Source organism: Bos taurus, chromosome 25 (genome assembly GCF_002263795.3).
Source record: "Bos taurus isolate L1 Dominette 01449 registration number 42190680 breed Hereford chromosome 25, ARS-UCD2.0, whole genome shotgun sequence".
Taxonomy (NCBI): Eukaryota; Metazoa; Chordata; class Mammalia; order Artiodactyla; family Bovidae; genus Bos; species Bos taurus.
In genome coordinates this window covers 16,953,736-16,980,034 of record NC_037352.1, presented here as the reverse complement: position 1 = coordinate 16,980,034, position 26,299 = coordinate 16,953,736, and the positions used below count along the sequence as shown (strand labels likewise).

General features: G+C 43.6%; 1 protein-coding gene across 1 annotated transcript in view; it reads left to right on the top strand.

The window, feature by feature from the left end:
- The window catches only part of TMC7 (transmembrane channel like 7), a 60,810-nt gene that overhangs the window by 9,974 nt on the left and 24,537 nt on the right, over positions 1-26,299 (top strand). Inside the window, exons 2-8 of the mRNA XM_002698015.7 lie at positions 7,019-7,262; positions 8,116-8,264; positions 11,192-11,359; positions 14,718-14,800; positions 21,273-21,418; positions 24,635-24,782; positions 26,013-26,186. Coding sequence (XP_002698061.3) covers positions 7,019-7,262; positions 8,116-8,264; positions 11,192-11,359; positions 14,718-14,800; positions 21,273-21,418; positions 24,635-24,782; positions 26,013-26,186 — 1,112 coding nt within the window. The remainder of the gene's footprint in view (positions 1-7,018; positions 7,263-8,115; positions 8,265-11,191; positions 11,360-14,717; positions 14,801-21,272; positions 21,419-24,634; positions 24,783-26,012; positions 26,187-26,299) is intronic.

Here is a 26,299-nt window from a genome sequence, read left to right as displayed (position 1 = left end):
TTCCTTGAAATTACTAGCCACGGTCCTGCCCCAGGGCCCTTGTAAACTTTTTTTTTTTTAATGTTTATGTATTTATTTGGCTGTGTTGGGTCTTAGTTGCAGCATGCAGGATCTTCATTGCATCATGCAAGATCTTTCATTGCAGCACACAGACTTGGTTGCCCGATGGCATGTGAAATCTTAGTTCCCCGACCAGGATCGACCTGTGTCCACTTGCATTGAAAGGCAGATTCTTAACCACTGGACCACCAGGCCCTTTGTACTTGCTCTTCTCTGTCTATCTCTACCTTGCCCATCTTTATTTTTCTCCATTCATCTATCACCATTTGAAATACACTTAATAAATTTTATTGTCTGTTTCCTCCAGAGGCAGGGAGAGTTTTTAAAGTCATCTTCAAGGCTGCGTCCTAGTCCTCGAACAGTGCATGTCACATAGCAATTGCTCAGTAAATCTTTTTGAGTGAGTGAGTGAGTGAATGGCTCGATGGGTGGGTGGGTGGGTGGCCTTGCCAGAAGTAGGGCCATGATGAGTCCCTGGCATCGGAGGTTTTTGAGCACTTGGTGGAGATGTCATAGCAGCTTTGACCAGACCCCCTGGACCGTGAGCCCCTGCATTAAGAACCTTTGGCAGCTGGCCAGTTATTGGGCAGATTATCCAGATGCCTAGCCCCAGTTAGCATCCAAAATAAAAACAATGTCACACACATAGACATGAGTGGAAATAAGTCTAAGAAACCCTGAAATTGTTGTCTACATTGTCTTATTGGTAACGTCAAACTGAGTGTATATGCACGTGTCTAATAGGGTTGGCTTATGTAAAGTACCTGAAATAGAAAAGGATGTAATATATGGTCAGGGGCCCCCCAGGTGGCTCAGTGGTAAAGAATCTGCCTGCCAATGCAGGAGACGCGGGTTTGATCACTGGCTAACCCACTCCAGTATTCTTGCCTGGGAAATGTCATGGACAGAGAAGCCGGGTGGGTTACAGTCCATGGGGTTGCAAAGAATCAGACATGACTTAGTGACTAAATAGCAGCAGCCAGCGGTGTGTGGCCAACATCTCAATACTTTTTGCTAACTTTTTCAGTTGTGAAAAAAAAATCATGTCTAAAGAAAATAATATTAAGTGCTTAAATTCCTTAGATCTTTTTCTCAATTTTGGTGCCCGTGTGTTGGTGGTGTGCTAAATATTTACTTTGATCTGCCTGATGGGTGACCCAGTGTTGCCTGTATCCTCAGCACCAAATTCATTTATTCACAATTGATGCTTGCGTTCATTAATTTAACAGATTTTTATTAAGCATCCACTGTGAGTCAGGCTCTGTGCTAGAACCTGGGGACTCAGTGGTAAAGGAGAGAGATGAGGTCCCTTTGCTCATGAAGGTCACAGTCTAATGGTGGAGGGAAAGGGTCAGAGACTATGCAGGTAAATCCTTAGGGAGGAGGATGGGATAATGACAGGGATGTAGTAGGCTGGACACTTAGGAGACACGTGCTGGTTGGAGGAGGGAGGGAAAGCTCTTGCAGGCAGGAAGCAAGTCTGCAAACCTTCATCGTCTCCAGAGCCTTGGGCTCCAGCCCAGGGTCCCACCCAGAGAGGGACCCCATACAAGGTATCAAACAGAACTGATTCCCACAGCAACTGGCAGGTTGCCTGGACCAGATGACCCAGAAGGTCCCTTCTTTCCTAGAGTTCCCACGATTCTTTGAGGGAAGAAAAACCCTGAAGGGAAGCCAGCACCCATCCAGTCGGGCTAGGTTTTTGGCAAGCTCGTGAGGGATGTGGTGGTGGTTTTAGTGCCTTTTGGCCTGTGCCCACATTCTGGGAATGTTTGTGCCCTTTGGTGTAGGAGTTGGTGTCCTGTGGAAAGAGCTGCCAGGGAAATTGGGACCTGAAGATGCTCTCTAGATGTGCCTGCCTCTGCCCATTCATTCATTCATTCTTCAGATGGAGGGCTTTCTGTGAGCACGACATTGCTCTAAAGCTTCAAAGAGGCTAACTTTGTTCTTAACCTGGAAGGGCAGCATTGTTATACCTTCCCTCTATATCTCCTGTAATTATCGGGCCGTCCTCCCACCTAAGTAACCACCTACTTGCTGAAATCTGGCTCCAGTGGCTAATAGATTCTAGAGCTTCCTAGATGGGGGCACCCCAGTATCTGAGACATGCCCCTGCCTCCCAGGCAAATGGTCATCAAGGAGCCCACACACCACAGGCTTAAACGATCAGCTCAAGAGAACATCTGACATTCATGAGACATTCTTGTCCTCTCAAACGAGAAATCCACGGCTAGGAGAGGTGATGCTACCTGCCTTTCTAAGAAGCGGTAGAACCAGGAGTCTGTCTTGGCATCAAAGCCTTGGGCAAGCTGCCATCTCTCTGGGCCTCAGGTCCCTGAAGAAAGCCAGGGCACCTCCCCCAGGTTGACATAAGAAATTCAGTGACATCATGCTGTAGAAAGTGTGTGGTCCTAGATACATAGGGTTGGAGGTAGATCAGCTATAAAAATGATGCCTGTGTCCAAAGGTTGTGAATTTTTTTTTTTTTTTACTTGAAGATGGAGAACTTCCAGGGATGTCTGAAAAGAAAAAAGCATTCCTCTTCAATGATGGCCGTTTTGGATTTTCTTTGTGGGGGAGGGTCACATTGCGGCATGCGGGATCTTAGTTCCCTGTCCAGGGATCAAACCTGTGCCCCCTGCAGTAGAAGCTCGGGGTCCTATTCTGAGGACCACTGGCCAGTGGGAATCACTGGCCATTTTGAAAATAGAATTTTCCACAAGAGACTGTTGTTGGGAAATGTGGACAGGATGTATCCTTCCTGCGGTGTGGATGCAAGAATAATCCAATAGTTAATTTGTATGGCATTGTAGTGTCTATGAAGTATTTTCAAATTATAGTAAAGCCTATAGCTTTGCCACGTGATAGGTTCCTAGTTTCAGCACTTCCAGCTGTGTGAGTGGCAAAACACCTAGCCTTCTGAGCCTCAGTTTCTTCGTCTGTAAAATAGGACAATTCTGTTCAAAGAGCAGCTCAGAAAATTGAGTGTGGTGATGCATACTGTGTACTTCAAATAGTTCAAATCTTCCCAGCCAGTATTATTTATCCTGGTGGTAAATGTGTCCTCATGATCACGTTGATGAGATCAGGGTATTATATCCCCTGTTTCTGAGATGAGAAACAAGTGACTCAGAGACGGTCTTTGTCTCCACTGGGGTGCCAGCTTCCAGCTCCAGCCCTGGGTCCCTGACCTCGTGGTCACTGAATATAAAGTGAATTTGCCCCTCCAGATGCAAAGACCTTTGTTCTGGTTAATAACAGCCCTTTGTTGCTGGCCAGAGGGAGAAGCAGCCTCCAGCTGGGCTTGGACTCCATAGCCTTCAGTCCACTCCCTCCCCGCCCCTTGTGTTTGCTTAGGGACCACATTACCAATGGAAGTTTATGGAAGTCTGTCATACCCTCAGGGAGTGCGGGGGCCTGGGAGTGAAAGGTTGAGTGGGATTCACAGGCTTATACTTGGCGACTGGCAGGGCTCCAGACGCGTGTCTGTGTCATCATCAATGGGTCAGCTGCTACACCGTGTGAACACGCCCATCAGAGAGGTGACGATTACAGCTCTGCACCATTAGACTCCAGCTTGGATCAAGCCTTGGCCAGTCCCCCGCTCTCAGTGCCCTGCTCTCTATAAGTACATTTACGGAGCCTGCTGCGTGCCGGGCTGTGCTCAGTGTTTCTATCTGCATGATCGCCTTTGATTCTCATAAGCTGGCTCTCCTGTGATGGGTCTTGTCCTTAGCCTCAAAACCTACAGAGTGACCCTTTGAAATGTGGTCAGATCACAACATGCTTTGGCCCAGAACCCTGGGTGACTGCCCATCTGCCACATCGAAAGGTCATAGCCCAGCCCACAGAGTCTGACCTGGTCTGGCCTGGCCACCTCTGACCCCTGCTTTCTACTCTTTCTGTCCCAGCTCCCTATTGTTGCTTAATAGATTGCGCCACACGTGATAGCTTAAGCCATTGTAATCTTTCTGCTGATCCTATGCATCCGGAACTGAACAGGCTACAGAGGAGACAGTTTGCCCAGCTGTGTGTCATGTCTGCTGGCTCTGAGCATCCAGTGGCCTTTTCATGCCCATGGCGGGGATGACCCGGAGGGCTGGGGACCCTGGCTCACTGGGTTCATAAGCCAGGACCTTGGTTCTCGCTGTCATCCAGTTCCTTGGCTGTCTTCCTTGGAGGCTTGCAGCTTCTTTCTCTCCACGTGGTTGTGCCCGCAGCACAGGTGAACTTACACAGCAGCCCCAGGCTCCCAGCAGCACAGGTGAAAATGTTAGCTGCTCAGTCATGTCCAATTCTTTGTGACCCCATGGTCTATAGCTCACCAGGCTCCTCTGTCCTTGGAATTCTCCAGGCAAGAATGCTGGAGTGGGTAGCCATTCCCTTCTCCAGGGGATCTTCCTGATCCAAGGATCGAACAGAGTCTCCTGCATTGCAGGCACATTCTTTACCATCTGAGGTAGAAGCTTCCAGGCTTTTTAAGGCTTGAGTCTGGAACTGGCAGAGTGTCACCTCTGTTGCAGCTTTGGTGAAAGCAAGTCACAGATCCAGCCCAGATTCAAGGGGAGGGGACCCCAGAGGGCTGGTGTAGCTCTTTGGGGGCCATCAACAAAAGACCCTACGAGGCTCCCATTCAATCACTCTTCCCCAGCCACCCAGGCCTCTGTGCTCTAATTCAAACACATCGCACACACCCCTGATTCAGGACTTTTGCACTTGTTTCCCTCTCCCAGAATTCCCTTCACCAGTATCCACAGGGTATACATACCACCCCTCCATTTAGCCTCAGCTTAAATGCTACCTTAGTAGAGAAGCCATACCTGACTCGATCTTATAAAAAACAGTGTACCCTGCCTGTTACCTCTGTGCCCTTACCTGATTCTTTTTTTTTTTTTTTTGCACTCATTACTTCCTGGCATGGGCTTCCGAGCTGGCACTAGTGGTAAAGAACCCACCTGCCAATGTAGGAAGCACAAGAGATGAGGGTTCGATCCCTGAGTCAGGAAGATCCCCTGGAGGAGGAAATGACTACCCACTCCAATATTCTTGCCTGGGAAATCCCATGGACAGAGGAGCATAACGGGCTACAGTCCATGGGGTTGCAAAGAGTCAGACACGACTGAGTGACTGAGCACGCACACACTTCCTGGCATATTTATTGCATGTGTGTTGTCTGATCTTGCTATGCCCCCTCCTTAGAAAACAAGTGTCGTGTGAGTCAGATGTTTACTTTGTTCACTTCAGTATCCCTTGCTCCACATCTGACACACGATAGGTATACTTGGTGAATGAATTCTTTTTGAGGTGAGGCAACTGAAGCTCAGAGAGATTTAAGTAACTTTCCCAGAGACGCAGCTGGTAATTGACAGAGCCTGGATTCAAATCCAAGGAAGCTTTGCTGCCTGTCGGGGGAATTGCTTATTATTACAGCTGCCTCCTACCTCCTCCTTCCATGTCCTGACTCCATTCAGGATGGTCTTCCCCAGTTAGGATCAGATCAGGCATAAAATCCACCCTGATGGTGGTGTTCATTCCTCACCTCCAAAAGGAAAGCTCTCCCTCTGTGGACTGCTGTACAGGGCGCGGCAAAACTTGGCCTCCAGCCATGACCTGATGGAGCAGCGTGAAGAGTCTTGAGTAGGCAGACCTGGCTCTGTTTGCAGCTCCCCTCCCCACCAACACGCTTTCTAAGCACAGGCAAAGTACAGATGTCATCCTCTCATCCATCTATCAGTGAGTGAGTGTTGAACTGCTCTGAGCCAAGTATTTTCTTGAACTACTACACTGGGTCCTGGGTCGCAGTGGTGAGGAAATCATCACGGTCCCTACCCTCCAAGAGTCCACGGGGCAAGACGGACGTGCTCACATAGCCATACAAATAAATACAAGGTTATAGATTGTGGTAAGTGCTGTCAAGGGCTTACTGTGTATGGGAAAATATGTAACAGTAGAAGTACAGTGAGGCAGGGATGGTTTCCTCGAGGAAGAGACTTTCAAGTAGGAGCTAAGAGATGGAGCAGATTCTGTCCAGGCAGAGGGAACAGCATGTGCAAAGGCCCTGAGGAGGAGGGATCATGCCCAGTTTAGTGTATGAAGGGTCCTAAGAAATGTAGTTTGGAGGGCACAGGGCCTGAGGAGCTGGCAGGCAGGCAGGAGTCAGATTGTGCAGGGCTTTGAGGACTTGGGCAAGGGGTTGGGGAACCATGAGTGACTTTGTTTTCTCATCTGTAAAATGGGGATGATAATAGTACCTGCCTCCCTATGTGTGAGGGATCAGTGGTCAGTTGAGCAACTGTAGGCTATGTAGGCTGGCCTGGAGCAATCATCCCCTCTCTGCCTGGTCTCCACCTCCAGCAGGTTAGCTCCAGCTTGTTCACAAAGCAGCAGCTGGTCCAGAGAGCAGCTGAAGCCGGCAAGGCCTCCTGAGGCTGGACTTAGAACTGACACTGCATCAATTTTGTTGCATTCTGTCGGTCCAGGCAGATCATAAGGCCAGTCCACATCCCATGAGTGCGTGTGAATCTCTTAACACAGTGCCTGGTGCATAGGAAATGCTCCATAAACCCTATTATTATTGTTGGTGTTGTTGTTGTTGACGATGATGTTCTTGTCACTATGCATCCCATTTGACAAATGAAAAGCAGGTTGGGTTACTCCAAACCTCACACTTAGCAAGTGGCTGCAGCCAAACACTAGAATGCAAGTATCATGTAATGTAAAGTATGTTTGCAAACACGTCTGCTTAAAGTGAACCCTTTTGCAGATGATTTTATTGTCCTGAGCTTGAGTACCATCCTGGTAAATAAAATAATTAAGGAGTCCTTTGGTCAGCGCCCTAGGCTCCTGAGTGTCTGTGAGGTTTAGTTAGGGTCTCTGAGATCCAAGTGTCCTATGTAGTTTTGGCTTTTGGCTCCCAGGTTCACTGGGGAGAATGATGGTTTTCTTCTTTCTTACCCAGAGAGCCTCTCTTTGGACTCCAGTTGCTTTTCTTCTCCACCTGTGAATTTCCTTCAAGAATTGCCAAGTTACCGCTCCATTGCCCGTAAGAGGACAACCATCCTTTCCCGGGACAAGCAAAGTGGCACTTTGCTGAAGCCAACAGACTCTTACAATTTCCAACTGGAGGGAGAACTCACTGAAGACCTTGATAGCCAATCCATTCGAAAATATGCACTGAACATTTCTGAGAAGCGGAGACTAAGGTTTGTCTGGTCGCCATCTGGAGGGCATATGATGTATGTTTTGGGAAAGGGGGCCTTTTAGGCATAAAATACATTTCCTGACGAGTTCACATAATTAAGTTGATTACTTGGGATAAGCTAAGCTGCTATGACAAAGATACCCACACACGTAAAATCTCAGTGTGCTAGAAATTTATTTCTTGCTCACATAAAGGTCCTGGGCTGAGGTCAAGGGGAGACTTTGCAGTCACTCAGGGACCCAGGCTCTTTCTGTCTTACGGCTCTGCAACCTCCAAAGCCACATTGCTTTCTACAGGCACCCCTAACCCCCAGCTCCTGCCAACCAGTATTCTACTCTCTATCTCTGTAGATTTGCCATTCTGGATATTTCATGTAAATGGAATCGTATAATACAGGACCTTTTGTGTCTGACTTCTTTCACTTAGCTGCATGTTTTTAAGGTTCATCGAAGTTGTAGCATGTATCGGTACTTCCTTTTTATGACTGAATAATATTCTATTGTGTGGCTATATCAGTTTGTTTATTCATTTATCCTTTGATAGAAATTTAAGTTGTTAGCATCTTCTGGCTACTGTGATTAGTGCTGCACTGAATATTTGTGTACAAGTTTTTGTTTGGACCTTGTTTTCAATTCTTCTGGAGTGTCTGCCTAGGAGTGGAATTGCTGGGTCATATGGCAATTCTTTGTTTAACTTTTTGAGGAGCTGTCAAACTTTTGCCTTGTGGTCGCACTGTTTTGCATTCCCACCAGCAGTGTATGAGGGCTCCAGGTTTTCCACATCCTCTCGGTCGGGGCTTTATCTGATGCTGAAGCTGGGGACCCTGCCATTCTCATGCTTGTTTATTAATGCAGGGACATTCAGGAGACCCAAATGAAGTACCTGTCTGAGTGGGACCAGTGGAAACGATATAGCAGCAAGTCTTGGAAGAGGTTCATAGAGAAGGCTCGCGAGATGACGACCCACCTGGAGCTGTGGCGGGAGGACATTCGCAGCATAGAAGGTACCGCAGCCCACACTGCCTGTGCTCCTCTGCAGAAGTAGCCTGCCGTTAGAGAAAGTACGGCTTTGTTCTCACCCACCTTCAGCTGAAATGTCATCTTTCCTTCCATGGGGAATGCGAGCAGCACACCACAGTTAGGGCTAATAGAGCCTGTGTCTTCATCACCGGGAAAATCACGCGGTGTCTTCCCGTCCCTTCTATGTGTTGCAGTTGTCCGGGAATAGCTCGTGTGCTCATCTTGGCTTTGCAATTACAGCAGTGATTAGATCTGCCACTAGGTCTTATTTTTGAATACTAATGAAGATATTCGTGTATTAATCTATCGCCAATTTAGTTTGTAATATTGTGATATCATATGGACAAATAACCATTTGTATTTTGTGCATTTAAGAGTATTATTGCAAGATGGGGTTCAATAGGACTTATCAGATTGCAGAGGCAGCCGTGGCCCTGAACACACTTACTTCCCCATAATGGTCAGAATTGGGATGAAGTACAGACAGACCAGGGTTTGCCAGTAGCTCAGTTGGTGTAGAATCTGCTTGCAATGCAGGAGACCCAGGTTTGATCCCTGTGTCAGGAAGATCCCTGGAGAAGGCAATGGCAACCCACTCCAGTATTCTTGCCTGGAGAATCCCATGGACAGAGGAACCTGGCGGGCTACAGTCCATGGAGTCACAAAGAGTCGGACATGACTGAGCGACTAAGCACAGCCCAGGCAGACCTAGGAGTCATTGCGGGTTTGGTTCCAGACTATCAATAAAGTGAATGTAGTAATAAAGTGAGTCACACAATTTGTCGGTTTCCCAGTGCATATAAAAGTTGTGATTACACTATACTGTAGTCTGTTATGGTACAATAGCACTGTATCTAAAAAATAATGTATATACCTTAATTAAAAAGTACTGTCGGCATTTATCATCTGTGTGTCTCAGGTTAAAATACTTGCCCTGGTTCATTCTCTAAGATAAGGCAAATCCAGAATTTGAGCCCAGGCAATGAAGCTTCAGAGCCCAAGGTTTTAGCCACCATGCCCAGCTTCCTCTCCTGTTAAGGGGCCATTTTTCTGGAGATTTTCATCATATATAATGGTGAAATGAAGTGAACGTGAAACTCACTCAGTTGTGTCCGACTCTTTGCAACCCCATGGACTATACAGTCCATGGAATTCTCCAGGCCAGAATACTGGAGTGGGTAGCCTTTCCCTTCTCCAGGGGATCTTCCCAACCCAGGGATCGAACCCAGGTCTCCCGCATTGCAGGCGGATTCTTTACCAGCTGAACCACAAGGAAAGCCCAAGAATACTGGAATGGGTAGCCTATCCGTTCTCCAGAAGATCTTCCCTACCCAGGAATTGAACCAGGGTCTCCTGCATTGCGGGCAGATTCTTTACCAGCTGATCTATGAATGGTGAGATATTGAAAGCTTTTCTCTTAAGATTGAGAATGAAGAACAGGTTGATAATTATCACAGATTCTATTCATCATCTCAGAAGTCCTAGCTAATGTACAATGATTGGGTAAAAAATTAAAAAGGCACAATGACCAGAAAGGAAGAAATAACTTGTCTTTTTTTTTTCCAGGTTACATGATTTATTTGTAGAAAACAAATTATTAGCACTGATGTGAATTTAGCAATGTTGCTAGTTGTAACAGCTGTATATAAAACTAATTGTATTTCTATATACCAGCGTGTGTGCTTGGTCACTATGTTCGACTCTTTGTGACCCCATGGATTGTTGCCCATCAGGCTCTTCTGTCCATGGGATTCTCCAGGCAAGAATACTGGAGTGGGTTGCCATTTCCTCCTCCAGGGGATCTTCCCAACCCAGGGACAGAACCTGCATCTCCTGCATTGGCAAGTGGATTCTTTACCACTGAGCCACCAGGGCTTCCCTATATACCAACAACAAACATTTAAAAAATAAGTTACACAATAGTGTCATTATACCTAGGAATACATCTAAAGAACTGTGTGAAATAATTGTGCACAGAAAACTATAAAATGTTGTTGAGAGAAATTAACTTATATATATACCATGTTCATGGCTCAAAGGCTCAATATTATAAAGATGTCACTTGTTCTTAAACTGACCTATATATTCCATATAATCTCGGTAAGAATCTCAGCACATTTTGCACACGTATGTATGTGTGCAAAACAAATATGCTGATTTTAATATTTATATAGAAATGCAGAGATTCAAGGATGCCTGAGGAAGAAGAGAGCTTTAAGACTTAGAGCACCATATATCAAATATTATTTTAAGTCTGCAGTGATGAGACCGTCTGGTGTTGGTCCTAGGATAGACAAACAGACCAACTGAACAGAAGAGAGAATTTAGGAACAGGTCCATGAATATATTTGTTGTTGTTTAGTCACTAATTCATGTCTGACTCTTTTGCGACCCCATTACTGTAGCCCACCAGGCTCCTCTGTCCATGGATTTCCCAGGCAACAATACTGGAGTGGGCTACTATTTCCTTCTCCAGGGGACCTTCCCAACCCAGGGATCGAACCCATGTCATCTGCTTGACAGGTGGTTTCTTTATCACTGAGCCACTTGGGAAGCCTTCATAAGTATATAGTCAATTACAAAAGTACTACTGCAGTTCACTAGGGAAAAGATCACCTGTTCAATAAATGGTGCTGAGTTAATTAGATATTCCTATGAGAAAATGTAAATATTGACCCCTGCCTCACACCATTTCAAATTAGTAATTTATAATTGACTGTAGATTTACATGTGAAAGTTTAAATCACTAGGAAATAGAGCCTTGAAGCCAACAATGGAGAATATAAAATGATTCTTCCTTCCCCCACCAAGATCCTCCAATTTCAGTTCGGTCCTCCGTGGCTGACTGAACCTGCAGTGGGTGCTGGGGCAATACTCCTGGGCAGTGATTTCTGAATTTCTTTTTTTCCAGGGAAATTTGGCACTGGGATTCAGTCCTACTTCTCCTTCTTACGATTTCTGGTGTTGCTGAATTTGGTAATATTTCTGATCATCTTTATGGTGGTTTTGCTCCCAGTCTTGCTCACCAGATACAAGATCACCAACAGCAGCTTTATTCTCATTCCATCTCAAGACGTGGGTGAGTGTAAGAGGCCTGGCTTGCCACGAAGAGTGTTCTTTTCATTGTGTACCTAGTTCAGTGCTGCTTTTTTAGCGGTCTTTATAATCCAAGTCTTGGGTGACTGCATTAGGATAGGCTAGGCTGTTTGCGGAAACAAATGACCCCATAGCACAGTGTCTAATAACCACCAAGTTCTTTCTTATTCACACTGTGTGTCCATCATGGTTTGGTGGTGCCTTTGTTCCACATTGTCTTCTCTCTGGAGCCCAGGCTGATGGAGCAGCCTCTCTTCGGACCACTGGCAGTCACGATGTCCAGAGAAAAAAGAGTCGTGGCAAACATGTGCTGGCTCCTAATGCTTCTGCCTGGAGATGACACACATCCTTTTTAGCCAGTGCAAGTCACTCGCCACTCCTGGATTCAGCAAGGCATTTGGGAGAAGCAGTGAAGGGTAGAAAGTGGAATACTTAGTAAACATAATACAATCTACTCCAGTGACTTTATTTCAGGCTTTTATTTCAAGGCTTTTATCTCCCATAATGGTGATGCTCAGGCTGCCATTCATTAAACACTAGTAATTTGCCAGACTCTGTGGCAGTAATGGGCCTGTGTTTTCTTACTGAATGCTCAACATGTTTTGCTTCTATCACATGACTCCTTCCCCAGAAAAACTCCCTCTAGAGTCACTTCTGTGGCCCTCAGCATTCCTTTTCATCACATTTGGTTTTGTTTTAGTTCTATTACACTTAAAAATCAAATGAGAGTAACGTGGAAATCCTGACTCTTTGAGTGCCTACTGTATGCCTGATGCTGAATTCTCATTTCCTAATATGTCCATTTCACGGATGAATATCACCTGCTGCTGTGGGAGGACTCTGGGTTCAGTTTCAAGGCCCACCTCCACTAGTTGGTTAGACTGTCTGAGCCTCATTTTCCTTATTTGTGGAAAGTGATGATATAAATAGTGAGATAGTTGTTTCATTATTCAGATAATAACTACACTATTTAATACTTGGGCCATTAAAAAATGTTTACTATTGAGATTATAAATAATTAAAAACAATAATATAAAGTATATTATTTAATATGGAAAAAATTTTAAGTATAAGTAATGATTATTTAAGCCATACTCATAATTTTTAAATGAGTATTAAGATAATACAGTACTTTGCCCATGGAAAGTGCTTAATAAATGGCAGCTGTTATTTATTTATTTAGTATTATTTCTTTCTAGAAGAACTGAAAACCATTCTGTCTTGCTGGGCACCACTGCCTGTTCAGTGGTCCGTTCAGCTGTGAGCAGGGCCTTGGGCAGAGGGAGGCCACCCTCTTGGAGGAAATGGAGCTGGACTCTGAGCGTGGATGCCACGAGTCTCTGCTTTCTCATTATTTCCTTTGACTACATGGTCCTCCCATGCATGCTTTTTTTTTTACTTACCTGCTAGACTTCGTTCCTTCAGGAAAGGATCAGAAGTCCCTCTCTTCCTTTTCTTACCTACCTTCCCTTTTTCATTCTTTCAGTGCTTATTGAGTACCTGCTGTGTGCCAGCCCTTAATTCAGGTCCTGGCAGGAGCTACCACAGCTGAGTCCATGTAGTGCCCTCTAGCAAAGGGTGGGGGTTAGGAGGGGATCGCATGAAGAGGCGTATGAAGGATGAATTTGCCTGTGGGGAGGGGAAAGGATAAGGTACTGAGAGGTTGGACACCAGGACTCTGGAGGGGTCCCCGAGCCCTCTGTGAAGACAGGTGAGCCCAGCAGGACAAGGAGCCACTGGAGAACTTGGGGAAGCATCTTCATGCAGACGAACAGCAGTTGCAGAGGTTCAGAGATGAGAATAACTCAGCATACTGGAGACATGAGAAGCCTATCGTGACGTGGGCACACTTCCTGGGAAGGGCCGGATAGTCAATATTTTAGGATTGGTAGGCTATACGGTCTTTGTTGCAACTACTCAGTGCTGCCATGATGGCATGAAAGTGGCCGTGGACAGATGTCCTGAATGAGCACGGCTGTGTTCTGATAACACGGTACTGACAAAAAGAGGCAGCTGGCCAAATTTGGCCCTCGGGCCACAGTTTGCTGATGTCTAGGCTTGACAGGGTGATGAGCAGAGAAGCAGCTGTCTCATTCCATCTTCCTGACTCTACTCCCAAACAGAGTGACTATCTCCCTCCTCTTTACCTCTAATACTGTATTCATAAACCATTGAGCACCTTACACATACCTGACTCCTACTTGCCTTTTCTAGTGCTAGATGGTAAGCTTTTCAAAGGCAGTAACTTCTACTTACTCATCATTTTATCTCCAACATCTACCTGATGCATAGTAACTAAGAAATGTTTGTTGAATGAATAAATAAACACTCACATTAGAATTATAAAATAGAAAAGCTGGGATTGGCCTTGGAGAAACTGATTCAACTCTCTTATTTTAACAAAGGGGAAACTAAGGCCCAGAGAAGGGGTAGTAGATTGAATTATTTTCCCCAGTTTTTCACTCTCCTGTAATTGTGACTTGCAGAGCCTCCCACTGCGGGCCAAGAATACTTTCTGACCCCACTGATATTGCACTTGGCTATGTGACTTGTTTTGTCCAGTGGAATTTTAGCTTGAAATGGCTTTATGTGGTTGTCCTGCCTTATAAGAAGAGTCATGAAGAGAGCATCCCCCCAGATAGCCATTGCATCTCCAGTCTGTCCCCTGAGTGGAGTCAGAGAGAGAAGGCCTCCATGTAACTGAGAGCCTGGTGTCCATCCTGGCTTATCCTGAATGAGCTTCATGTTCTCAAACTGCAGACCATGAAGGAGAAAATAAATATTTGGAGGTTAAGTCACTGAGACTTGGGGCTATTTATTACACAGCAGTAGCTGACTGATACAAAGCAAGTGAATTAGTTGATCAAGCACAATGTAGTGTCACTAAAATTGGTGTTCAAAAAATTTCTTGATCAGTTTTATGTAGGTAAATATGTGTTTTTTTAGAGTGAAACAGCTTGTTAATTTACGTACATGTAGAGATCTTTTAAAATTGGATATGCTTAAGATGCAATAATAATTATATCAGCCACATCTTCCAAAACATGTGCAAACATGAATTCCAAAACGTAAAATGCCAATATAGTCAGAAAACTTGTACTGTAATAGACCCTTATAATACAAAATGTATAGAAAAACGTATATCCCTAGATACTTAGGATAGTGAAAGGGGAAAATGGTATTGTACTTGGTACCCTGGGGTTTGGGTTGCAAATAGATTCATAAACACAGCCATACGTAACTGTATATGACTACATGTACATGCATATGTACACAAATTATGATAAGGTTCTAAAGACTGAGGCGGTTTCCACTGATGTTCTTGTTTTTGTTTTTTACAGATATTCAATGCACAGTGTATCCAATAAGTAGTTCTGGACTCATTTACTTTTACAGTTATGTCATAGACTTACTTTCTGGCACTGTAAGTATTTAACATAATTCTGGATTTGGATCCTCAGTGAAATAGGTTTCTGAATGTCTGCAGTGAGAGTCAAACATGAGTGTTGACACAAGTACTGGTTGAAAAAACAGTATTTGCAGTGACCTTCTTGGCGAGGATGATGTTCATCCACCCCTGCTTAGATATTCAGGAAAAGTGCTTTGTCATTTTCAGCCCTTGGCTTTTGCCTAATGCCTGCCGCCTTCTTATTGACCTGTAACAAAATCTGAGATCCCCCATAGACGGAAGCTTCAGTGAATATAAGCCCAGATAGAATGTGTTTAACTTCTCTGACATTGAAAACCCTTAAGATTTTGTAGTCCTAGACCACCTGGATGAAAGCTATGACTCTTCTCCCCAGAAATTACACACACAAGGATTTGTGGCGCACACGTGTACAACATACATGCACGCACACACACAACTGTGCACACGCATACACGTTCCATGGAATCTCTTAAAAGACTGTTGTGATGTGTGCTTAGTCGCTCAGTTGTGTCCGACTCTTTGTGACCCTATGAACTGTAGCCCGCCAGGCTTCTCTGTCCATGGGGATTCTCCAGGCACGAGTACTGGAGTGGGTTGCCATGCCCTCCTCCAGGGAATCTTCCCAACCCAGGGATCAAACCCAGGTCTCCTGCATTGCAGGCAGATTCTTTACCAGCTGAACTACTAGGGAAGCCCTGAAAGACTGTTAATCCCATGTTAACTCTGATGCTCTGAAATGGAATTAATGTCATCCTTCCTATGATAGTTCCAAAGGTTTTCTTTTCTTTTTATTCTTGACTCTAAAAAATGATTTTTTGTGTGTGCTTTCATTTTTTTAATCCCATTTTTTTTTTCAGCAAATTAGAGTGCCCATGAGAAGTGGCTGTCTCTGCCTTCTGGATGAGGGTTTCTCAAGCCTTACCTGATACTCCTGTATTACAGGCTTGTCCTGTGCCCTGGGGGGCATTACAGCATCCTGCCTTCCCTCCACTCAGTGCCAGTAGCAGCCCTACAGCTGTGACAACCAGACATGCCTCCAGACATTGCCAGATGTGTCCTGGGGCACAGAATTGCCCCAGGTTCAGAACCACTCCTTTACCTGTTTTTAAAAACTGTTGTTTAGTCACTAAGTGGACAATATATAATTGTCGTGTCTTTTGTGACCCCATGGAAAGCACAACTATATTAAAATGTCTTTCAGAAGGTTACTGGTATAAAATGCCATGTCATCAAACATTTCTAAATTAACAAATAGAAAGCTTCGCATTTGCCCACTGCGTTCAATTTTGAAAACGTGGTTCTTACATCTCTGCTTTCATGTTCTCCTTAGAACAACTGAGAGGAATTGTCAGGTGGGTGTTAAAACGTCCACTGTGCAAATTGGAAAGCTGAAACTTGCAAACTATACAAAGAGAGAGGCAAGTCAGTGACTCACCTGGGGTAAATGCGGGTGAGATCACATCCCAGAACTGCGGTTAACCCCATTTGGTTTGCTCATATCCCACAAGAGAAGTTTCTCCTTGTGGAGCTCCGCACACCATGATCATCTTCATCATAGAAAAGACTTGATAGGAGACTTAGATGCACTTGATCATAAATGCTCAGTAAATTACGCATGATGAAAAATAGCCCTGCCCCAAAGAATGAAGTTTCTATAGCCATGAGAAGGTTCTGAATCTATGCTGTGAAATTCAACAGCCACTAACTCTTAAGTACTTGAGTTACGTGGCTACTGTGACCAAGAAATTGAATTTTAATTCAATTTTATTGTTCATTTCAATTGCAATGTATTTGTTTTCAATAGGTGTTTTAAAAACCATTCTACACACATTACAGAATGGCCATCACATACATTCCCTGTGATGTCACTGTTCTCACTATGCAAGCGAGTAGCACACTTACACATAGTTTCCATGTGTTTTTAAACACTTCTGTTCGTGTTTATGGAATGAGCAGAGCATCCACTCGTGCTACAGGATTTTCTATGTAGTAAGCACATGCTACTTTAACATATTTCTTACAAGTGTTTTTTAACATTTCTATATGTATTACAAAACGACTGTCACGTCCACTCGTGGAAATACTGGGATTCATTTCTCCATGTGTGTTGCAAGTCTGTAGCAGTCTTACAAACTTCTCTCACACTGACTTTTAAAAAGTTTTCTACACGCATTACAGAATTGACATCCCCTCCATTGACTAAAATAAAAGTATTCTGAACATATTGAGCATGTAGCACTTTGACAACCATCTTTTGTCCTGTGGTTTTAAAATCTTCACTAATGTAGTAGAGTATGCCTGTCACATTTAGTCACTAAAAAACGCAGTTTTCAACATAGCAAGTAAGTAGCATTCTTACATCTATTGTGTGTGTGTTTTAAAAATTAAGATCTGATTGACATAGTGTTGTATGCACTTGAGAATGTACAACCTTTGGATACATTTATATATTATTATATGATGACTACAGTAGTTTTAGCTAGTAACCTTTATCGTGTCACATGTAAATTTAAATTTAAATAGGCCCAGGAGGGAGCTGGCCACAGAGATTAAGCAGTGGCTTGTCTTTGCTGAAAACAATTGAGCCAAGCTCATGATCACACCAGAGAAATTATTTTCCGGGCCCAGTGGACCTTTGTCCTGTTACGCTACTTGATTGAGGACAGTCCTGATACCAACCCAGGGCAATAAAGACAGGCTTTGTGTACTTGGGCAAGTTTTTATGGCCTGTGTGCCTCAGAGTTACAAAAAAAAGATGGAGTCTTGTGTTTCTACATCTTTTATTTTCCTATTAAAAATTTACTGAACTATTCAGTATAAGAATACATGGTTTTCATAAGAAATATAAGACTTAATGAGTGAAAAATAAAATTACTTCTTCCCAGAGACCACTAATCCCTTCACACCATGGTTCATTGCTTTCTCGACCTTTCTTATGCACTTATATGGGCTTCTTAATATTCTACAATATGGATTTTTCATGATCTAGCCAGTCTCTGATTGATGAACATTCAGATTGTTTCCATCTTCCCCTTTCTAAACAATACTGTAGTGAACATCTAGTTGCTGCGTATACTATTTCTGTTCTCTGTATGTTTCCTTCTGCACTCTCCTAGGATGGGCTACCCCTGCTATTCAGGGAGGAGTCTGAGGTGAACTCATTTATTCCCACAGTAAGAGTCATGGACTTTTCTCTGCTGTATTTTCTCATAGGGTTCCTTTGGGCTTCGAGGTGGGGTGTTGTTTTGTTTTATTTTTCTCTGATAATAGCTTTATTGAGGTACAAGTCACATATTGTACAATTCACCAATTTAAAGTGTACAATTCAGTGGTTTTTAGTATATTCATAGAGTTATGCAGCCATTGCCACAATCAATTTTAAAATATTTTTATCACCTCAAAAAGAAACCTGTACCCATTCTCACCTACCAATTCCGCTAATCAATGCTAAGCAACCACTAATCTACTTTCTGTCTCTATGAAATGCTTATTCATGACATTTCTTGTAAGTGGAATCGTATAATATAAGATCTTTTGTCTCTAACTTCTTGGCAAATTTTTAAGGTTCATGCATGTTGGAGCATCTGTCAGTCTTTGATTCCTTGTGGCCAAGTAAGAGCACATTGTGTGGAAATACTGCGTTTTGTTTATACAGTCATCATGGACATCGGGATGGTTTTCACCTTTTGTCTGTTATGAATGCTGCTGCTAAGTCGCTTCAGTCGTGTCTGACTCTGTGAGACCCCATGGACTGCAGCCTACCAGGCTCCTCCGTCCATGGCATTTTCCAGGCAAGAGTACTGGACTGAGTTGCCATTGCCTTCTCCTATTATGTGATGCTAAAAATATTCATGTTCGAGATTTTGTGTGCATATATCTTTTCACTTCTTTGAGGAGTGGAAATCACCAGGTCAGATGTTTAACTTTTTGAGGGACTACCAAACTTTTCCACAGTGGCTGTATGCTTTCCATCTTCACTAGCACTGAATAAGTCTTCTGATGTATCTACTACATCCTTGCCAGTACTCACTGTTACCTGGCCTTTTGATTATAGTCACCCTAGTTTGTGGGGTGGAATTTCTTTGTGGTTTGATTTGCATTTCTCTAATGAATAGTGTTGATCATGTGCTTATTGGTCTTTTGTGTATCTTCTTAGAATAAATGTCTGTTTGGATTCTCTTTTTAGTGTTAATTGGATTATCTGTGTTTCTATTGTTGAGTTATAAGAGTTTTTTTTCAATATTCTAGATGTGCTGTGCTCAGTCACTCAGTCATGGCTGACTCTTTGCCACCCCATGGACTGTAGCCCTCCAGGCTCCTCTGTCCAAAGAACTTGCCAGGCAAGAATACTGGAGTGGGTTGCCATTTCCTTCTCCAAATATTATAGATACAAATACTTTATCATGTATATGATTTATAAATATTTTCTCCTCTTCTCTGGATTGTCTTCTCACTTTCTTGATAGTGTCCTTAGAAGCACAAAAGTTTTTATTTTTTATGAAGTCCAGTTTCTTTTTTCTGTTATTGCTTGTGCTTTTGGTGTCATATCTAATAATCCATTGCCAGATTCAAAATCATGCGGATTTAACTCTCTATCCTCTTCTAAGAGTTTTATAGCTTTAGTTTTTACATTTAGGCCTGCAGTCTATTTTAGGTTAAAATTTACATATAGGGTAAGGTAGGGGCTCAGAGAAGGCAATGGCACCCCACTCCAGTACTCTTGCCTGGAAAATCCTACGGATGGAGGAGGCTGGAAGGCTGCAGTCCGTTGGGTTGCTGAGGGTCAGACACGACTAAGCGACTTCACTTTCACTTCTCACTTTCATGCATTGGAGAAGGAAGTGGCAACCCACCCCAGTGTTCTTGCCTGGGGAATCCCAGGGACGGGGGAGCCTGGTGGGCTGCTGTCTATGGGGTCGCACAGAGTCGGACACGACTGAAGCAACTTAGCAGCAGCAGCAGCAGCAGCAGGGGCTCAGCTTTATTTTATTTTTTGCATGTGGCTATCCAGAGAGGAACCTGGCAGATTGCAAAGAGTTGGACACGACTGAGCAACTGAGCATGCGTGCATGTCCAGTTATCTCAGCACTGTTTCTTTTTGCCCTTATCAAAAATCAGTTGACCGTGGATGTATGGGTTTCATTTTTGGACTCAGTTCTATTCCATTTACCTATACATCTATTCTTACACTAATATCACATTGTTTTGGTTAGTGTTGTTTTGTTGTAAGTTTTGAAATTGGGATGTGTTAGTCTTACAACTGGAGAAGGAAATGGCAACCCACTCCAGTATTCTTGCCTGGAGAATCCCAGGGACAGGGGAGCCTAGTGGGCTGCCGTCTATGGGGTCGCACAGGTCGGACATGACTGAAGCGACCTGGCAGCAGTAGCAGTAGCAGTCTTAACAACTTTATTTTTCTTATTCAAGATTATTTTGGTATTCTGAGACCCCTGCAATTCTATATGAATTTTAGGATTATCTTAGCAGTTTCTCACAGAAGTCAGCTGGGATTCCGATAGCGATGTATTGATTATGTAGACCAGTTTGGGGAATGTTGGCATGGATCTCGTGATCCATGAACAAGGGATGTTTTCCCATTTACTTAGTTCTTATTTAATTTTTAAAACAATATTTTATGGTTTTAAGAACATAAGGTTTATACTTGATTTGTTAATCTGTTCTAAGGATGTCATTATTTTTGCTGTTATTGCATATGGGATTGTTTCCTTAATTTCATTTTTGGATTGTACCCTTATGTATTTTTAATGCTCAGACTTTATCTGTGCTTTATTTCCCAAACCCTAATTGAGCAGCTGTATACTTCTGGAATTTTTTTTGAATTGGTCTAAATTTTTAAATTAATTTTTTAAAGTTGAAGTATTAGTTGATTTACAGTGTTGTTAATTACTGCTGTGCAGCAAAGTGATTCAGTTATATGTATATTTGTATATATGTGTATATATATCTTTTTTTTTAATCACATTGTATAGCATGTGAGATCTTAGTTCCCTGACCAGGGATTGAACCCACGCCTCCTGTGTTGAAAGTGTGGAGTCTTAAGAACTGGACCACGAGGGAAGTCCAGTACATTATTTTTTTTATAATATACTCCTACTGTACAGCACAGAGCTTGTTTATCCATTTTTTATATAAAAGCTTACATATGCTAACTCCCAACATCCTCATCTTTGACCACCAGTTTGTTCTCTATATTCATGATTCTGTTTCTATTTGTGTCATATTTTAGACTCCCACATATAAGTGATATCATATGGGATTTGACTTTCTGACTTCACTTAGTTTGATAATCTCTAGTTGTATCCATGTTGCTACAGATCTGGAATTTTTCCAGTCTCTGGGAATTCAGGGATGAACAATGACACTGGAATGTGAATTCCTTGAGGTGGAGACTGGTTTCCTGCAGTCAGTTCAGCAATCTGACCCCATGCCCTTGGCTTTATTTCAGGGTTTCCTGGAAGATACCTACCTCTTTTATGGACATTACACCATTGATGGGGTGAAATTTCAGAATTTCACCTATGATCTGCCTCTGGCTTATTTGTTAAGCACAATTGCCTACCTGGCTCTGAGCCTTGTTTGGATAGTGAAAAGGTACAGTTTATCTTATCGTTTTGTTCTTTTTGAATTACTGTTGATGGTTGGAGTCTCTTGGAGGTCTGTGGACTCTGAGAGCCATTGCCCAAAGGATGAGAAGAATCCAAGGATGGGCTTTATGGAAAACAAGATTTGTGAATGTGCTGGCAGCTGTGGAGACCTGGAGGAAATGGAGGCAGCAATTGGGAGCTGGAGTAGCAGCCTGGAGTTTTCAGTCAATCACTACTGAATACATTCCCCCAGCATTGTCTTTGATCTGGTGTGTATGCTAACAGGTCTCTATTGGGTTGCAAGTGGCAGAATCCCAACTCTGACAACTGGGATAAAGGGGGATTGAGTGGCTGAGAGAACCAAGGAAGAGAGGAAACTCCACATTACAGGAAGGACAAAGATGGATTCAAAACAACTCAAAGCACGGGCTCCTGCATTTCTGATTCTGCTGGTGGCAGCTTCCTTGTGTGGAGTCCCAGGGTCACAAGCTCAGAAATCCTTTGAAGAACTCATTGGCTCTGCTTCATTCAGGCGCCCAATCCTGACCCTTCAGTTGTGGCCAGTGGGTTAGGGTCATATGTGATTGTGGCATTTCCCATGGTGGACAGATATTTTAGTGGGAGATGTCAATTCCAAGAAAAATGAGGAATATTAATTATTTTTAAATTACTTTAACAAATAACTGTCCCCGAAAGTACAGTGGCCCAACACGATGAAAGTCATACGTGAACTTCCTTACATGGAGTTCTTAATGGGCACAGGTTAGTGTAGAAGACTCCTTCTCAGTCCTGCCAGAGCTCAGGCTGACTGAAGCTTAGCCGTCGTCTGCATGTGTGGCTTTGCTGTTCCTCTTAAGGGCTGGAAGGGAAAACGACCTTGGAGGAGAATCACACGGAAGGTGTTTCTGGGCTCAGCCTGAGAGGAATGGACTTCACTGTCATTCCGTCAGTATAGCTTAGTCACATGACCACAACTCACTGCAGGGGAGGCTGAGAACTGTTGTCCTTGGCTGGCAGCCACTTCCCAGCACTTGTGCTACGCTATGGAAGGAGAACCGCACGTTCCTGATGGATGGCTTACTGTCTCCAGCCCAAGTGGGAAGCTTGGATGAACACCTCTCTTACCCACTTCATTGTCCCTATAAGAGCCAGGCAGTGCTGTAAGCCATGGGGCTGTGAAGCTCCTTATTACAGATATAAAAGAGACCAGGCTGTTAGAGTCTGAGTTTGTCCTCCATGGAGATCAGGGTTCGCCACCACAGAGAAAACCCCAGAGCCCAGCTAGGTACTTGTGTCCTGAGTCAGAATCTATGAGATGAAAATGAACTGATGTGTGTCTATCCCCCACCAGACAGACAGTACTGACAGGAAAGAGCAGTCATTTCTGCTCTTCTTGAGGGCGTAAAGATGCTTGGTAAAGAAATGTTGGTTGAGTGGGGCTCTGGCTTTGCTGTCTGTGCTCGTGGTAGGGGCAGACCCAAGTTTTATGGACCTTCTGTGTAGACAGTATGGAGGGAACTTCTGTAAGACAAAGAGCATGGGAATATCTTTTGCATGTTATACAAAATAAAAACAAGACCTCATGAACATGCTGCTAGAGGTGCTTCCGGGGCCTTGGAAGGGGCCCTGAAGAAGAAGCTTTATTAGCTGAACAGTGAATCCACCTGCAGGTCTTGACTGAGCTCTTTCACCTAACGGTAAGGCCTGCAGAGAGGGCGCCCATGGGAAGCGGCCTCCCCAGGCGGGAGGAAGTGCTATAGGTTAGCGAAGAGGGTGGACTTGGGGTCCAGAGACCAAGGTTCAAATGTCACTCCACCTCTTTGGACCTCATTTTCTTCATCTGTGAGATGCGCACACCTAGAAGGGTTGTTGCGAGGATTAACCGAAACAGGGCAGGTAAAGAACTTAGCACTGGGCTTGGCACCTTGTAGATGTTAAAATCATTATCACCATCATCATCACCACTCAACTAGCCCCAGTTCTGCCTCTAGCTCTCTGGACCTAGGAAATAATTTTTCCCTTCTCTAGATCTTAGTTTTCTCATCTGTAAAATGTAGGTTTGGTCTAAATCAGACCAGTTCAACTGGAGTGGGACCTCAGAATCACCATGGAGCTTTATGAATAGCATAATTCTGGATGCACTACCCTCCATGAGACATACTGAATTAAAAATCTCAGGATATGGAATCACCTGGGAGTGCTTCCATGTGGAATCACTGGAAAAGCAGCCCAGGTGGTTCTGACATAAATGCCTTGCTATGAACCTTTGGCAGAATGACTGATTGCTATAATTCCTTCCACTTCTATTTGTGTTCACAACTCAGTAGTGAATCCTAAAAATACCCTGGTTTGTCTACAGAGTGTGTGGCATTTGATGTATTTATTGCTATGTCAAGTGCCAGAGTATGTTTTCCAGAAAAGCATTTGAATGAGTATTGATTATGAACTTGTGCAACAGAGTTGTGTCTGACTTAAGCAGGTGCTCACTAAATATTTGGTTATTTTACTGTTTAAGTCATTTATTCATACATTTATTCATCAGATGGATAGTGGCTATAATTATATCCAGGCCCTCTGGATATAAAGGTAGCAAGACAGCCAGGGTACTTGTCAAGGAATTTAAAATTTAGTCAGGATAAGGACTTACAAACACAGTGAACACGTTAAATAACATGATTGTAGGTTAGGTTATTGCTGTCAGGGAAAGTAAAGAGACTGACTTGAAGTCGGAAACCACAACTTTAGATGGGATAGTGGGAGAATCTATGGAATACAGGGATATTTGAGTGAAACCCCAGGGAATAAGAAGGCAGCCATAGGAAGAGGGGAGGGCAGAGAGAACTGCAAGTGCAGAGGCCCTGAGGCTGCAGGAGAGGTTTGGGTGTTTATGGAAAAGAAAAAAAGCTATTGTCATTACAGCAGAGTGGCTCTCTGGGAGGAAAGATGGTGCCATGCAGGATCATGTAGGACTCTAAAGTGTGTTGAGTTTGGATTATATTCCAGCTGTGGAACAAGGTCATTGAAATGGATAAAGGGACCAATTTTCAACACTGAGATGCCTGATTGTCTGCTCCATATTTAGAATGGTCCAGAGCTGGGCCATGCATGTCAAAATCGGTGGAAGATGCAGTCACGTGTATATCCTTTTAATTTTAGACAAAGCCAATCCACAGGCCTGTATTTTGTTGTTGTAATAAAATGGATAATCATGTTTTGGGGTCAGGTCGGTGGAAGGGTTCAAAATCAACCTGATCCGGAGTGAGGAGCACTTCCAGAGTTACTGCAACAAGGTCTTTGCCGGCTGGGACTTCTGCATCACCAACCGCAGCATGGCGGACCTGAAGCACAGCAGCCTGCGCTATGAACTCCGGGTGAGTGCTGCTCGGCTTTCTCTTGGTGGGAGCTGGGGTTGCAGCCTGCAGAGGAGCGAGTGGGGGGCGGGCTGTCCTGCTTAGGTACCTTCCCCTGTGAGGTTTTCAAGAGCGTTTTGAAGAACCACTTCCTGAGGTTGATCACTTTACCTCCAAGCATAAAGCTGGTGAACTGGAGCTGGGGAAAGAGATGGTATCTTCCCTTCTCAGAACTTTTTTTTTTTAATTTAGGAAACTTATTTTAATCCTAGTTGAAGAAAACTGATTCTGTTTAAAAAAAAAGTTGTTGGAGTATAGTTGATTTACCAAGTTGTGTTAGTTTCAGATGTATGGCAGTGTGATTCAGTTATTACATATGTCCATTCTCTTTTAGATTATTTTCTAATATAGATTATCACAGAATACTGAGTAGAGTTCCATGTGTTATACAGCAGGTCCTTGTTGGTTTGTACTTAATTTTCCACTTGATGAGAACCTGTCATAAACCAGGAGAAATAGAACGTAAAACAGGACAAATAGAACTAAGAATGCTATGATGATAAGGTGGATCCAGAGAATATGAAAATGCAGAAGTTCCAAATTAATTAGGATAAAAGGAGTAACAAATATCATCTTTATCAAACCTGCCCAAAAAGGAGGAGAGACAGATGATATCAAAAGATTAACAACATGAGATGGAAGGAGTCAAACCAGGTGTATTATTTGTTTAAAGAAATAATGCCTGCTGTGCTGCTTAGTCACCCAATTGTGTCCGACTCTATGTGACCCCATGGCCTGAAGCCCACCAGGCTTCTCTGTCCATGGGAATATTCCAGACAAGAATACTGGAGTGAGTTGCCATGCTCTCCTCTAGGGGATCCTCCTGACCCAGGAATTTAACCAAGGTCTCCTGCATTGCAGGTGAATTCTTTGCCAGCTGAGCCACCAGGAAAGCCCCACAATGCCTACTACATAATTACTACATTAGATAATGTCCTGAATGGGTTATAGTTCAGTTTTCACATATAGTGCAAAGTGGAATTGCAGTCTTAATAGGAAGTTCTGCCTTCACTTAAGCTTTTAGTAGACTTGGAAACTGGTTGGGCTTGGTCTGAGAGGGTGTCCTGGGGGAGATGAGTATTAAAGGAAACTGTAAAGATCGAGAGGGAGGGTATGACGATGAGTCACAGTTTCCACCCCTAAATATCCTTTCATCCCAGTGCTCACAAATGAGTTTTCTTTGGTTCTCAGGCAGATCTGGAGGAGGAAAGAATACGGCAAAAAATAGCAGAAAGGACTTCGGAAGAAACGATACGAATTTACTCTTTGAGACTATTTTTGAACTGTATTGTGCTGGCTGTTTTAGCAGCATGTTTTTATGCAATCTACAAAGCGACTATATTCTCTCAAGAACACATGAAAAAAGTAAGTGCTCCGTGAAAGTCAATTTAACTTTTACTCCGGTAGGGCGTTATGTATGCTAAGTGTATTGCAAACCTGCAAGGGAGATACTGTCATCATTCTGTTTTACGTATGGG